General features: G+C 44.1%; 1 protein-coding gene across 2 annotated transcripts in view; it reads right to left on the reverse strand.

The window, feature by feature from the left end:
- PDCD11 (programmed cell death 11) overlaps positions 1-15,955 on the reverse strand; it is a 44,481-nt gene extending 28,526 nt beyond the window's left edge. For both annotated transcript variants that reach the window (XM_011363803.2, XM_011363802.2), the window contains exons 1-7: positions 15,802-15,955; positions 8,114-8,226; positions 7,149-7,280; positions 5,936-6,103; positions 4,101-4,262; positions 3,307-3,430; positions 2,636-2,817 (exon numbers count right to left, since the gene is read on the reverse strand). In XM_011363803.2, the coding sequence (XP_011362105.1) occupies positions 2,636-2,817; positions 3,307-3,430; positions 4,101-4,262; positions 5,936-6,103; positions 7,149-7,280; positions 8,114-8,215 (870 nt within the window). In that variant the 5' untranslated portion in view covers positions 8,216-8,226; positions 15,802-15,955. The remainder of the gene's footprint in view (positions 1-2,635; positions 2,818-3,306; positions 3,431-4,100; positions 4,263-5,935; positions 6,104-7,148; positions 7,281-8,113; positions 8,227-15,801) is intronic.
- Positions 15,956-15,973: the final 18 nt, after the last annotated feature.

Consider the following 15,973-nt stretch of genomic DNA (forward strand, 5'->3'; position numbering starts at 1 on the left):
AAACGCACAAAAGATATACAAGTGGCCAATAAGCACATGAAAAGATGCTCAATTTCACTAATAATCAGAAAAATGCAAATCAAAATCACGAGATACCACTTCACACCCACTAGGATGGCTACCATAGAAAGGAGGAGAATAAAGGTATGAAAATGTGGACAAACTGGAACGCTTACACGGCTGGTAAGAACTTAAAACTGCAGCCACTTTAGCAGCTCCTCAAAAAGTTAAATAGAAAGTTACAATTCCATTCCTAGGTATATACCCAAGAGAAATGAAAAGATATGCCCACCAAAAACTTGTATGTGAATTTCACAGCAGCATTATTCAAAAGAGCCCAAAGTGGATACAACCCAAATGTCTACCAAATGATGACTGGACAAACAAAATGAGCTATTTCCATATGATGGAATATAATTCAGCCATAAAAACAATTAACCACTGGCACTACAACATGGATGAACCTTGAAAACATTACACTAAGTGAAGGAAACTAGACACAAAAGGCGACATATTGTATGATTCCATTTATGTGAAATGTCCAGAGACAAAAATTAGATTAGTGGTCAGCAGGGGCTTGAGGGAAAGAGCAATAGAAAGTGACCACTAATGGGTACAGAGTGTCTTACTGAGGTGATGAAAATGTTTGGAATTAAATAGTGGTGATGGCTGCACAGCTTTGTGAATACACCAAAACAAAACAAAACAAAACAAAACAAAACAAAACTTAAAAAGGTGATTCTTACTATTTATGAATTATATATCGATTGAAAAAAATAATAATACCAGAAACTTTCCCAGAAGTGAAGGATCTACATTTCTGGATTACAGGAGTCGAGCACAAATGGAGAGAGAGAGCCAAACCAAAGCACATCATCATGAAATTTTAAAGTATTAGAAATAAAAACAAGACTAAAAAACTAATACAAGGGAAAGCAAAACATCAGATTTCGATAGCAAGAGGCCAGACGACAATGGAATAATGACTTCAAAATTCTGTTATTTTCGACCAAGAATTCTAAATTCAGCTTAACTACCAATCACATCTGAGAGTAGAATGTTTTCAGATATAGTAGGTGTGCAGAAAAGGGTTAACACAGCAGGTCCAAGACTACTATCCTTAGAAAAGCCTTCCTGCAATGTCGGCCCTTGGCTGGTGTCTTGGAACTTGGATTTCAGTAAGGTTCCCACCACTCCCAGAACTGAGTGACTCATTGTACCTAAACTGTTTGACAATGTGATTTATGCTAAACACTTGCATTCCTTATGAGAGCCTGGAATTTTGGTATATGCCAGACAGAAGGTGCCTATCTGATCAGCCCCAATTAAAAACTCTGGGGCACTAAGTCTCTAATGAGCTTCTCTGGCAGACAACATTTCACATGTGTTGTCATAACTTACTGCCAAAGGAATTAAGGGCACCCTTTGTGACTCCACTGGGAGAGGACACTTGGAAGCTTGTGCCTGGTTCTTCCAGACATCATTCCATGGGCCTTTTTTCCCTTTGCTGGTTTTGCTTTGTCTCCTTTCATATAGCCGTTAGTACCAGTATATGCTGAGTCCTGTGAATCTGCCTAGTAAACCATCGAACCTAGGAGTAGCCTTGGGGATCCCTGACATACTAGGTCAAGAAATTAACCTCCCATGTACCTTTTCGAGGATGCTTCTAGAGAATGTGCCAACACTAAAATGAGGGAGTAAATCAAAAAAGAGGAATACATGGAATCAAAGGCAGCTCCAATATAGGAGAGAGAAAGGCAGGACGACAAAGAAGTCCTAGGATATCACCTATGTGGGAGCCTACAGAGCAACCAGTCTAGACTAAAGTCGGATGGCAGTAAAAGGGGGTCCAGGTGGGGAAAATAAAGAAACTAAGAGGCTATCTAGATGGACAACTGTAATGAGAGAAAAATAACTACAGAGTGTATAAAGATAACAGATAAGAAGAAAATGATACAAATGACAAAAACAAAGCTGATTATCAACTCCAGGAGAAAAAAGCTGTTCAATAAACAGTCATAGTATATTGCCTAGCTCAGCAGTAAACATTTATGCAGTCATAATAATTTAAATACTGAATAATGATTTCACTAAAATTTTAGTATATCTCTGTTGGGAGGTTGGGGGAAAGGAAGGGGAAATTAAGAAAGGCAAATCTTTATGTACACTGATAAGGAGTTAAAACTCAGTGCCTAAAATTGACACACCAAGAGCAATCAGCAGGAGCTTATTACTTAGAAATATGGAAGTAAATTTCAAAAGATAAGCTGAAAGAGTTAAAGATGGGGGTTAGGAGGGACAGTTTTTCACTGTAAGTCTTTTCATGTCATCTTGATCAGCACTGTCCAACAGGAGTATAACGTAAGCCACATATATAATTTTAAGTTTTCTAACAGTCAGATTTTAAAAACTACAAAGAAATTAGTGAAATTTGTTTTAATTATCGTTTATTTAACTTCATATATCCAAAATATCATCATTTCAGCATGTGGCACTGGCTACATTTCAAGTGTGTAATAGCCACATGGGACAGTGGCATCTCTACTGAACAGCAAAATATCAGATTATGTGCATGAACTACTTCAGTAAAAATTATTTTTATCTTAGAAAGTAGTAGTAACAAAGAACAGCTTACCTTCTGTATCTGGGCTTTAACCACCAGTCCTGGTAGCAAGTTATTAAGGGTCCAGTTTTGCTCCTCAGTGGCAATGGCAGTAGAAACCTCTGAATGATCAATGGATAGAGTAACAACTCCCCCGCTGCCTTTCACTTCCTCAATGATGCAGTTCAGGTACTGACCCACCTTCAGTTTAGCACCTGCGAGCCAAGCCCCAGACCCACAAAGGAAAAACACCTGTATGAGAAGGACCTGTAACGTGGGTTCAAGCAATACCTGAGACGAACCATCCCTACTTATCCAATTGCCACGTAATACTCTCCATATTCCCAACCTTGAAGGGACCAACTATAAGAAAGGAGTGAAGTGACCCTAACTGACCTGGAATCAACTACCTAGAATCAACAAGGCAGGAGAGTGCTGGTTCAGAGGCCCTGGAGGCCCCAATTTCAGTGGAATCTTCTAGGTAAGAAACAGTGAAAATGGCCCATCAGATCTCAGCGAGACCCTACTTCTCCCTGGCCCTTCACACATATTCTCTTTTCTATGAGCTATGATTAACCACTGATTTTAGAAATGCCAAAGAGCCTGCAGAGTCACCACTCTGTCATTTGCCAAAGTGGCATTTAAATAAAATCCCCACACGTACCACCTCACTACCATGCACTGGCCCGTCTTCTTCCCCTCACCTTTGTTCTTCTGTCTGTTATACTCCTGGGCTTTCTGCAGTGGCAGAAAAGCTCTGGCCCCACCAACACCAATGTCCACTAGGTAGCCATGGTCTTCCAAACTGGACACAGTGCCTGTGAGCAGCTAGAGGAAGAGAAAGCATTCCAAAAAGTTCAAAAGTCAATCAAAAGTCAAAGGTAATGAAACACAACAAACAGCCACTATAAAATGTTTATATTCCCACCACCAATCTCAACACGTTATCCCATAATCCCACCCCACTCCGCCTCCACTTTAAACTTTGAACCTCAATACCACTAGAGAATAGAAGAGGGAAAGATATCAACTTTAATTCTCCCAGGGCTGGAAGGATTTTATGGTTTCCAGACAGTAAGGAGTTATACAGTTGAATAACGGAACCAAAAAAATGAAAAATTTGAAAAAAATTTAACCCGTGAAGAAGTCGTCTGGGTAAGTAAGGCATGTCAAGAACTCTTTCTTGCTATCAGCACGTCCCTGCTAAGGCTCCGTGGAGGCTTTTTTTTTTTTTTTTTTTTTTTGGCTACCAGCAAATCTTAGACTTGCTTTCCCTTTCTCCCCTCCAGGAAAGGTGATTAGGTTCAAGTCTTCGATTTCCATTAAGTATCCAAAGCACCCTAGAGACCTTCACCCCTCAGGAAAAGATGCCCCACCACACACTCCGTGTGTAACAGGTAAGCTGAAACTAAGAAGTGGTTAGACACTCCCCAAGAGACAAGGCAGAGCAGGGAGAAGGCGTGTTGCCTGCTCCTCTTCCCTGATCCTAGATACGCACCATGCCAGGTTTCAGGGCTTCTGCACTCAGCACTTTGTTGACATTTTTGGGGTTCAGAGATAGCTTGACACTCTTTTTGCCTCTCTCTGTGATGCCCAGACTGCTCACAACACATCTCACCAGCATCCCGGGAGAGAAGAGTTCAGGCAAGTGGACCAGGTCCTGCAGGATACAAGTGAAACAGCCCTGATGCATACTCTTCCCCTGAACCTAGAATCCACTGTTGGGCCCTGTTTCAAAGGCTTCTCATCCTCAGACCCCAAAAGGTGACAAAGAGAATAACCACTTGCCCACAAAAGAAGATGGATCTGTGACCAAGACACTGTCATGAATTTCAGCATAGAGCCTCAAAATATCTCCACACAATGGGCAGATATAAAATGACTTGTCAAAAGAGTTATCTACAGAGACCAAAAGGATGGTTGCCAGAGGGGAGAGGGTGGGAGGAGGAAAAAGGTGAAGGGGAATAGTCAATATTATTGTGGTAAGTTTACACAGTAACAGATGATTACTAGAATTAATGGGGTGATCACATAAGGCATAAAAATGGTGAATCATACTGAACACTTGAAACCAATATAATATTGTATACCACCTATACTTTAAAAAAAATGTTGTCTGTATTTACTGTCTCCACTTCTTCATCTCCTGATTGCTCTTCGGCTCACTGCCATCTGCATCCCACCCCTCTCATTCCACCATTGCATCTCCTCACTTCACCACTTCACCTCTCAATAAAATTGTCAGTGACTTCTATGTCGCTAAACCCAACAGTCCATTTTACAGTCCTTCTGTGACTTTTAAAAAGAATTTAACACTGGAGATTGCTCCTTCCTTCATTAAACATTTCCTCCTCGACTTCCGAGACCATTTAATTCACTAGTTTTCTCTGCCTGGCCCACCTTCTTCTTCTGACAGCAACTCTCCTTTTATTCAGCAATTAAAATACAGTATTTACTCCCAGCTCAGTCTTTACTCTCTTTTCACTGTATTTGCTCCCTCTAAGCAACTTCTTCCCCCTTCTTAGCATTACTTACCACCTATACAAAGAAGTCTTACACATTTTTGTTTCTGTAACTCAAACTCAACACAGCAAAAATCAAATCGTAATCATCTCTCGAAACCCAGGTCACCCTTCAGGATTTCTCATCTCAGATTGGCATGGCCAATTGCCAAGTCAGGCACAACAGAAACCTAGACTCGTCCCTGACACTTCTCCTGCATCACCACCCATAATGAATCCATCACTAAGCATCGACTTTACCTCCTTGGTCCTCAATAAATCCTGAACCCAAGCTGCCATCAATCTCAGAGCCTGGACTATAACAACAGCCTCCTAATTGGTTTCTAGGCAACTACTCATGCCTCTTCAATTTATTCTCTATTCCGTCTACATGTTGCCCATCCCAATGAGAACATTTCAAGGACTTGCCATTGATTCTAGAACTAAAACCAATCCTTAACATGGTCTGGCCCCCAGCCAGCTCTCCAGCGCCATTCCATACCACTCTCCCTTGCTGTCTCTGCTCTAGCCACACTAGCCTTCTCTCTGCTGCATACCATGTTCCTTCTGCCTAAACTCCATTCCTTCTGTATCTAGTGCACCCTCATCCTTCAGCTCTCAGCCCAAGCATCCCTTCTCCCAGGCGAAGTTTTAGAGGTTCCCTGGGATAAGTCAAAATCCCCTTATTAAAAAATAAACAGATAAAATCCTCTATTATAAACTCTCATGGCACCTTGTACCTTTCCTTCTTAGCACTTAACAAAGTTGTCATTTTGCATTTATTTGTGTACCACTTATTTCCAGTTACAGATTTCAACCAAGTTTTCTTTACCTTCAGAGGTTCTTCTTGTGCCACCTGCTCATTCAGCTTTTTGGTGTAAGCATCACAGATTTCAGTCACTTGCACAAACCCCTGGAGGCCATTGGGAAGACTAATCACCAGTTCCAGTTCATTTACCTCTTTCACACAACCCAAAATCCGCATCCCCTCGCACAGGGACTAGAAGAGAAAAAGTAAAATAGGTACAATAGGGAAGAGAACAATGAATGGGGATGTTAGAAGGTCTGGCTTCCAGTCTCAACTGTGACATATAAAAGCTACAAGAAATATATGTGTGTATATATCAATGCATTTATCGAACACCTGACTGAGCACCATAAAAGGTTTAAATGATACAACAGAGTTAACAGCACTGGGGTGCTGGAGGGCACTTTCACCTTTTACTTTATTCAATGCAACCCAACCTCAAATGCCCAACAGGCAACAACATGAAGCAGGCCAGTCGAGCTAACAGCAGTCTGGAGTGTGCAGGCTGAGCCTGACAGTCGCAACCATCACCAGCTCCATGTGACTATAAACCCGAGAGAACACGAGCTTGTGTTGTCAGCACTTTTCATTTACAAGAACCCAGAAATCACCTTTTTATGTAAAGTTTTTTAGTTTCTTAATGTTGGCAACAAGTTTAACAATTATTTAAGTGTCACACAGAACAAATAAAATAATTCTGCAAGGCTGAATCTGAATCTTTCCCTTCAAAGTCATTTGATTTTGTTTTTCTTTTTTACAACTCATACTGGAGTTATCTAATAATATAAGAAACATAATAAGACCATTTCATTTCTCTGAGATAGTTTCCACACCTATGAAGCAAAAGGGAGAATCGGAATCATTGCTAAAGTTATTGTCAGTTCTAACATATGAATCTACTAAAACACAAGTTTCACGAGGACACCAGCAGAATGAAGGACTCAGCAGCTAAATCAACAACAGCAACAAACACAACGCACGACCCCAGGCATTGGTTAATAGAAGAAAATAATGTGTAATTCTGAGCACAAACTGCAAGAATCTATAAACTAAAGCACTGGCACTCTCTCAAGTGCTTGCACGCACACGTGCATTCTCCCTCCCACACATACACGTATGAGAATAAATGGAATGAGAAAGAAAAGAAGGAAAAAAAGAAGGAAGAGGGAAGGAAGAACATATACAAATTTAAACAACCCAGGTAGTTTGTTTAAATCAAAACCAAACTTTAACGAACCTCAATACTAAGGATTTCAAACTTCTCTCTTGCAGATTTGCTGCTTTCTCTCTTTTCAATTTTCAACTTTTTTGTTTTTACTGGCCCTTTCTGGCTTTTTTTCCTTTTGGTGGACTCCTCTTCAGTAGAAATCTAATGGGGAAAAAATCCAAAAGAATGAAAAGCAGCAATCGGGCCTTTCCCTCCAATTTGAAGCCATCTGTCACTTTGCTTTGTCGTTCTTCCACCCCACCCCACTTCCAACTCCCCCACTCTGCTCTTTTTGCCCAATGCTCCCTTTGTCCAAAATCTGCCCCTCATGTTCTTAAAAGCCCCCTTTCCCCTGTGTTCTTCCTCCTTTGACTAAGGATGGACACAGGGGTTCCCCAGTATGAAAAGCAATTTTGAACAGTACATGAATGTTAGGTGGAGTTACAGAGATCCAAGTTAAACATGCAGTTCCACCATAACCAGCTGTGTGTTTTCAGCTAAATTATATAACCTCTCTTAGCCTCAATTCTTCATCATGGAATTGTGATCTCTATTTCATAGTGGAGTTGGGAAGATTACATAAAAGAGATAAAACCATACAATCAAATGTTAGTTCCCTTCCTTCTAGCATTAGAGCACAGCCTACTCTAAGTAAATATTATGAATTCTAATGCAAATTCTGACCATTATACATGGCAGCAAGGTCCCCATTCAAATATGCAATGATCAAAATGCTTTCTCTTCATCCTTAATCAACATGACACAAAGTTCCTAAGAATAAGGAAAGAAAGCACTGCAAACTCAAATGTTAAATGACACTCTTCAAAATATAATGCTTTGTGGGGGGTATGGACTCTGTAACAAGTTCATTTTACAAAAGTAGACTTCAAAAAGGAACAAATCTGGAAAACACATTCTTAAACAGGGTTCATTCTTCACAAGGACACGAGAAAGAAAGTGTTTGGTGACTCTCAGCAAACAAGCACACCACTTACATCAAATAAGTTGTCTTGTTCAACTGACTGCTTGAAAGCTTTCTCTGATTTGTGGGTCTTTCTTGTACCCCCACGGGGGAAGCTTTCTTCCATGGTTGCCATGTTTGGGTCTCCTAAAAACAATGCAAACAGTTATGGAGATGTAGCCTTGGTGTCAGATTTCATAAAGGCTGTGATCAATGGGCAAGAGATAGAGCCTTCTAGCACACCAATGTGCTAGAGGGCACTCAGGATCTGAGAAAGATGCCAGGTTCCAGACAATCTATAATCTTTCCAAAGGTCTCTACTTCAAAACCACAAGTCCACACATTTCCTCCAAGGAAAGAAATTACAGATGCAATGTAATATCATTAAGCAGCTATAGTTAAGTCAGAAATGCACAAAGAACATGCATACTTTTAAGATAAAATCATTATGCAAATAATTTAAAATACAAATCAGATTATAAATTATCAACAAAGAGGTCTTAAGTGATGAGACTTCAGTAAAGGAGGCAAGCTTCCTAAAGGTGCTTTGGGGCTGAATGTTAAAAGAGGAATGGAATTTTGACAGATGGAAAGGGAAAAGTGGAAAGAATTTAACAAAAAGCATGGAAACAGGAAAAGCCAATTATTTCAATGAGCACCAGCAATTTGTCAAACAACTGTTCAAGAGCCTGCTATTCCCTTTCTACAAAGAATCATTCAACTAGACCACTATAAAGAGACAACTGGGCAAATAAAGCATAATAATTAGAGTAAATTTTAAAAGACAAATTAGGCTTTTTGTTGAATTAGATATGAGTGGTTTAATAGTTACTTTGGCAAGTCAAAGTCTTAAGTAGGTAGAATTATAATGATTGTTAAAGTTAGAAGAGATAGAACAGAAATCAAGAAAAATATACTGCAGGTTATATATTGGACGGAAAGACAGAAAAGGGCTGAAGAAAGGCAAACTGGATAGAAGGAATCAACTGCACTACAACTGAGAAACCGTGGCAGCCTGACTCTGCCTAGCCATTTCCTGCTAGAACAAGTTCGCTTCCCCCCTTCCAAAGACTCTCCAGCTAAAATCAGTTTTCTCATAGCTTGCCAACCAATCAATGTTCTTCTTTATATCTGCAGCTGTATAGGAATGACAAGACTGTATAAAACTGCCCGTTATGTTACAATCAGGGCTCAGCCTTTGGACAAGAACCTGCTGAGCTGGTGCCGGCATCAATAAATGCTGCTTCCTGCTTATTGCCTTGGTGTCCCATCTCTCCCTTCAAGAATCTTGCAACATTTCTGGGGGCTTGTCCGGGAGCCGGAGATGGCAGTTTTTCGCCTCCCTTGTCTTTGGGGTCTGGCCCCCAGGATGGGGAGAAGCGGACTTCACCTGGAGCGCCAGCAGACCTATCGTCTACAGGGGAGAACAACTCTTCCAGCGGAACGGGACGGCGGCTCCGAGAACACAACAGAACCTGGAGAGGCGCAGGAATCAGCCCACTGCCCAACTGAGTGGTAAGGACCCGAGTCCCAGGAACAGCCTATCCGTTAGAGGACAGAAGGGGAGTGTGATCAGCTCCAGAGGTCACCCGATATCATTTGTTACAGGAAACCGTGACCTCTCAGGTACATAGGGTGGAGGGTAGAGTGTGTTTGGTGTGTGTTTGTGTGTGACTGAGACATGACCAGCCTACAAAGCAAGCGTTGAGCCCCTATCCATGGTTCTGTGAGAACCTCATACAGCTTAGGGTTGTGTCACTGGATCTCCGTGAGTCTACTCCAGTGACCTGAGTCGGGAGTCACCAATTGCTAAGAGACGCCTAAAAGATCTCTGCCCTGCCAGGGACGGGAGAAGCGAATCTGAGTGCATGTGCGTCACCGACCACAGGTGGAAGGAAGGATGGGTGGACAACAGAGTAAACAGACAGATTGTATGCTTAAGAATTTCAAAAAGAGTTATTCAGGAGATTATGGAGTTAAACTCACCCCACAGAAACTCCGCACCTTTTGTGAGATCAACTGGCCCTCTATTGGCACTGGATGGCCAGCACAGGGATCTCCTGATAGGGAAGTCATTGCAAAGGTCTCTCATGTCACCTGGCCACCCAGACCAATTCTCTTATATCGATCCTTGGGAAGCAATAGTTTGCACCCGACCCCTTTGATTGAGAGTCTGTCTAGAGAAAAACTGTAGGGTCCTCCTAGCCTGAGCCTTGGCACCCTCCCAAGGTCAGCTGAAAGAAAAGAAGCCTGTGTTGCCAGCAGATCCCAGAGTCAACCAATCTTTGCCTTCCAATGGGAAAGTCCTGAAAGCAGAGACAAGGGTCAATTGATGTGGACATGGCTGCCTCAGGGGTTCCAGAACTCCCTGACCATCTTTGGGACAGCTCTAGCCTCGGATTTAAAGGCCTTCCTGGCAGATCAACACAGCTGTACGTTACTTCAGTATGAGATGACCACCTATGAACAGGAAAGACCTATGAGGAATGCATGGAAGGAATGTATCTACTCCTCAGTCTCCTCTGGGAAGTAGGGTGCAAGGTCTCTAAAAGGAAGGCTCAAATCTGCCAAGAAAGAGTCAAATACCTCAGCTTCCACCTGTCGCAGGGACAACACCAACTCAGCCCAGAAAGGAAACGGTCTGTTCAATTCCTGTCCCTACCCTCCAATGACAAATCTGCAATTTCCTTCCAGCAGCTGGCTCCTACGGATAGCTAATTTCTCCATCCTGGCCAAATCCCTCTATGAAGCCACAAAGAGGGGAGAAGAGGAGCTCCCACTCTGGGAATCTACACAACAGAAGGCCTTTGAAGAAATCAAACAGGTACTCACTAACGCCCACGGACTAGGACTCCCAGACTTAACCAAATCTTTCTGTATGTACACGAGCACATGGGTGTCGCAGTAGGGGTCTTAACCCAACTGCTAGGATCTTGGCACCGTCCTGTGGCTTCTCTCTTCAAACAGCTTGACTTTGTCGCCCAGGGCTGGCCACCCTGCTTGCGAGCACTAACAGCCATGGCCCTCCTTGTGTCAGAGGCCAACAAACTGACTATGGGGCAAGAACTGACAGTTTGAGTACCACTTTCAGTAATAACATTACTGGAGTACAAGGGACAATATTGGCTAACTAATGCCCAGGTGGTCAGATACCAAGGAATGCTGTGCGAGAATCCACACATTCGCCAAGAGGTAGTACAAACTTTGAACCCAGCGACCTTGCTACCCCTTGGGTCCAGCCAGCCGGACCATGATTGCATTGAAGTCATGGATGAAGAAGTGTTTTCCAGCTAACCCGACTTGACAGACTTGACAGTCTCCCGGGGAGGAGAATACCCTGCAGGATATGCTGTGGTGACCCTACATTCCACCATTTAGGCAAAACCTCTGCCTAGGGGAATCTCATCACAGAAGGTGGAGCTCATCGCCTTGACCCGTGACCTTCAGCTGGCAGCAGGAGTGTGCGCTAACATATACACTGACTAAGTTTGCCTTCATCACCCTCCATGTACACGGAGCCCTGTACAAAGAGAAGGGTCTAATCAAGTCTGGAGGAAAAGACATAAAATATAGAAAGAAAATTCTAGAACTCTCAGATGCTGTGTGGGTGCCCAAGAAAGCAGCAGTCATGTACTGCAGAGGACATCAAAAAGGGGACACCATAACAGCCCGGGGCAACTGCAGGGCAGACCATGTTGCCAAAGTGGCAGCGGCCGAGGAGATGGCTAGCCCTATGGCTCTAACTGCTTCCCTGTTTCCCAGTCCCTTAGCCAAATGGGGACCCCAAGTACTCACCTCAAGAAGAAGCCTGGTTTAAGACTGAAGAGGGGAGCAGCCTCCTTCCCGGTGGATAGTGGAAATTCAAGGACAGGTGAATTGCAGTCCTTGGGACCCTCGCCCCAGCTTTTGTTAAGCAGTTTCACCAAAGGATTCACCTTGGTCGCACTGCCCTAGAAACCACTCTAGGCCAGTACCTTCTACGTCCCCTGGCTCTAGCATCTCCAGAGCAGTGTGTGAACAGTGTGAAGTCTGTGCCCGCAACAACCCCAGGCAAGGGCTGTGTGCCCCACTGGGGGTCCAAAGTGTCAGTGGCACCCCCTTTAAAGACCTCGAAGTAGATTTCACTGAAATGCTTCAATCACGGGGCCTCGAATATCTCTTGGTCTTTGCACCTATTCCGGTTGGGTAGAGGCTTACCCCACCTAGACAGAGAAGGCCCAAGAAGTAGTCAGACAGCTTCTCTGAGAAACTGTTCCACAATTTGGCCTACCAATTACCATTGGCTCAGATAACAGGCCAGCCTTTGTAGCAGAAATTGTGCAGCTACTAGCCAAGAATTTAAATATTAAATAGAAATTACATACCACCTATCAACCATAGAGTTCAGGACAGGTGAAACATACGAACAGGACCCTTAAGATTCAGATGGGAAAACTATGTCAGAAGATACATATACATTGGAACGAAGTCCTCCCCATGGCACTATTAAGAATCAGGTCAGCCCAAACCAAGAAGACAGGGTTCTCCCACTATGAGATCCTGTATGGGCAGCCACCACAGTCATCAAAGGACTATGAAGAGCCCTCAAGGAAATAGGTGAATTGACTCTGAGACAACAGCTTCAGGCCCTGGGGACCACCTTCCAGACTCTCAACCAATGGGTTAGGGAAAGGTTCCCTGTCAGTTGAACCACTGAAATTCATTCCTTTAAGCCAGAAGACTCTGTCTGGTGTCTGGGTAACGGAGTGGAACATTTAGCCCCTAAAACCCCTGTAGAGAGGCCCCTTTACTGTCATTTTGTCTATCCCTACTGCAGTTAAGGTTGCTGAAATAATGCCCTGGATACATCGCAGCAGACTAAATGTGCAGCTGCAGAGTGGGAGGGTGCTCCAGACTCTTCTGAGCCCCTCAGGGCAACCCTCCGGAAGAAAACACCGACTGTGCCAACAGACCAAGGGTAAGACATCGGCCCCGCTTTCGTCACACCGGAAACTGAATAATCTACGTGTGGCAGAAACTTAAGGACAACATCTCATCAGAATGGTACCCCTAAAGACTCTTTTCCTTCTCGTACTCCACCACGTGTGTGGCACCAGTCTCCCCACTTCTTCCCTATCCTGTATGCAAAGATACAGGATAGGGTCCAACGCTGACAACGGCTTCACTTCCATAACCAGTCTACCCAAAGGGTGTGCCCTAAACGTCACACTCTGCACTCACTGGGGATTTCAATATGGGATGGGGTACAGAAAGGTTAAACAGCCAATCTTGCCAAGAGCCTGAAAAATTAGGGGAAACTTAGGTATGTTGGCAATTGACCTCAAGCAGAGAAGAGGCCCATAACCATGCAGAGGGCCCAGAAGTCAGAGAATTTGTCCAATGGCTGTGTAATTCAACCACACCTAAGCCTACACTGTCTCCTAGGCCCCAAAGCTCACGAATGTATGATCAGCTTAAAGGCCAACTTGGGCCAAAACCTAGACCTCCCAACCCTAGGGAAGAACCTCTTTGTTGACCTAGCTGAGAGGATAGCCCATGAACTTGGTGTCACTAAATGCTGGGTTTGGGGAGGAGCACTCATGAGAGAACATTGGCCTTGGGAAAGAACGAGTCTAGACGCTTTTTACCTCCTACAGTGGAATTACATGGTGGCTTGCCACAAATAGGGCCGACCCCAGAGCTAGGTCCTCTCCTCAGAAGTGGTAGGGGAAGAATGTCTTAGCTGGATGGGTCCAGGATACATTCAGTGGGTTGGAGAAACCCCATGTAAAAGAATGCTATTTTTAAATCACAGACCTAAACTGGTGGCCCAAGGCTCCTTCCTGGTACTGGCCCAATAATAATGCAGCTAACTCCTCCTTGTGGCACTCTCTCAAACCAAAACTCGACTGTCACAAACTGTACTATAGAGGATGGCATTGTCCCTAATCTCTTCCATGCCATCCCAGCTATCAGCACATTCTGTAAAAACCTCAATTCCACCAGCCCCAAAAGCTGGAAAGCATCCGATGGACTCCTGGATTTGTGGAAAGTGGGCTTATATGCAACTCCTGATGAACTGGAAGGGAAACTGCACCGTCGGGAGCATTTGGCCTGGTTTCTTCCTTCTACCTGACCAAGGAGGAAATGAGCTAGGTGTTCCCCTATATCAAGACTTAAAGGCTGGAACTAGAGATCACTTGAAATAGGGGGGACAACAAACATGGAGGAGGGGGAGATAAATGGCCACCCCACCATATTATCCAATGCTATGGCCCCACAACTTGGGCCCAAGATGGGAGCTGGGGTTACAGAAACCCCTATATACATGTTTAACGGAATCATTAGATTACAAGCAGTTCTTGAGAGCATAACCAATGAGACTGCAACTGCCTTAGAGCTTCTTGCCAGGCAACAATCCCATATGTGGTCAGCTATCTATCAAAACCTCCTAGCCTTAGATTATCTATTAGCAGAAGAAGGAGGAATGTGCAGAAAGTTTAACCGGACTGATTGTCGCCTCAAAATATGACAATGGCAAAGCCCTGACTGCCATAGCTACTAATATTAGGAAAATAGCTTATGTGTGCGTCCAAAGTTGGAAAGGATGGGACCCTAATAACATCTTTGGAGGCTGGTTCTTCACTTTTGGTGGCTTTAAGACCTTAGTTGGGATAGTACTCCTACTCCTTGGGAATGGCCTCCTCCTCCCATGCCTGTTGCCTCTTGTTATCGGGTCAACCACCTCCCTCACAGAGGCTATAGTAGAAAGAGAAACTGCAGCAAAAGTCCTCATGCTATGGAGGTACCAGCCTCTAAACCAAAAATTAGAAGGAGATTATGCTCTCTGACCCAGTCCTGGGTCTGAGCATCAAAGGGGGGAATGTGGCAGCCTGACCCTGCCTGGACATTTCCTGCCTGAACAAGTTCATTCCTGACTGCCTCCCTCTTCCAATGACTCTCCAGCTAGCATCAGTTTTCTCATAGCTTGCCAACCAATGTTCTTCCTTATATCTGTAGCTGTGTAAGAATGACAAGACTGTATAAAACTGCCCATTATGTTACAATCGGGGCTCAGCCTTTGGATAACAATCTGCTGAGCCCGTGCCAGCATCAATAAACGCTACTTCCAGCTTACTGCCTCGGTGTTCCGTCTCTCAGTTCGAGAATCCCTCAAAAAAATCAAGAGAACCATAACTAGGTGTAAGTGAGAATGGAAGACAGGAGAGGGTTGGCTCGGAAAGACTTGGGAATAAGAATGCAGAAAGGTTTGAGGCTGTAGTGGAGACGACCACTGAGAGGGAGCCTAATATTTGGAACCAAGAATGAGTGTATGTTGGGAGCATTTCAAATCTTGCTCCCGGGTGTATGTCATCAGTTTTGGCTAAAATAAACTCCTATAAATATTTTTTAAAAAATAGGTGTACGTTTCACAGAAATAGTGAAGTGCAGAGGAGTCTAGTTTGTTGGGAATTTCATCATTAATCTCATTTCAAACAAGGGGAAACTGAAGCTTCAAAGAGTCAGCTGATCCAGTGACAAAGAAGGAATTTAAGTTATTTCTCAGAGACAGAACCTGATGTTACAGAAGCCACGCGAGCAGAGCCGGCTTCTGAGCCGGGCTGGGGTGGTTGAACCACTCACCGGCACTGAGGGCGCATGGCAGGGACCCGGGGGACCTAGCCCTGGAACAGACCTAGAAGCCACAAGTTTTCCTCCCTTCCCGCCTTTGACCTCACTCACCAGGCTCGCGACGCCAGCACCTCTCAACTTCAGAGGCCGCGCCACCACAGTCACACACGCGGAGACCCGTACACACGCAGACCAACGCAGCCCTCCCGGAAGCGCGGGCGGGCTCAACGCCCTTCTTCCGTTGCTATGCTGGGTCTTAGGACCACACAGGGGGAGGGGATTT

Source organism: Pteropus vampyrus, unplaced genomic scaffold (assembly GCF_000151845.1).
Source record: "Pteropus vampyrus isolate Shadow unplaced genomic scaffold, Pvam_2.0 Scaffold89, whole genome shotgun sequence".
Taxonomy (NCBI): Eukaryota; Metazoa; Chordata; class Mammalia; order Chiroptera; family Pteropodidae; genus Pteropus; species Pteropus vampyrus.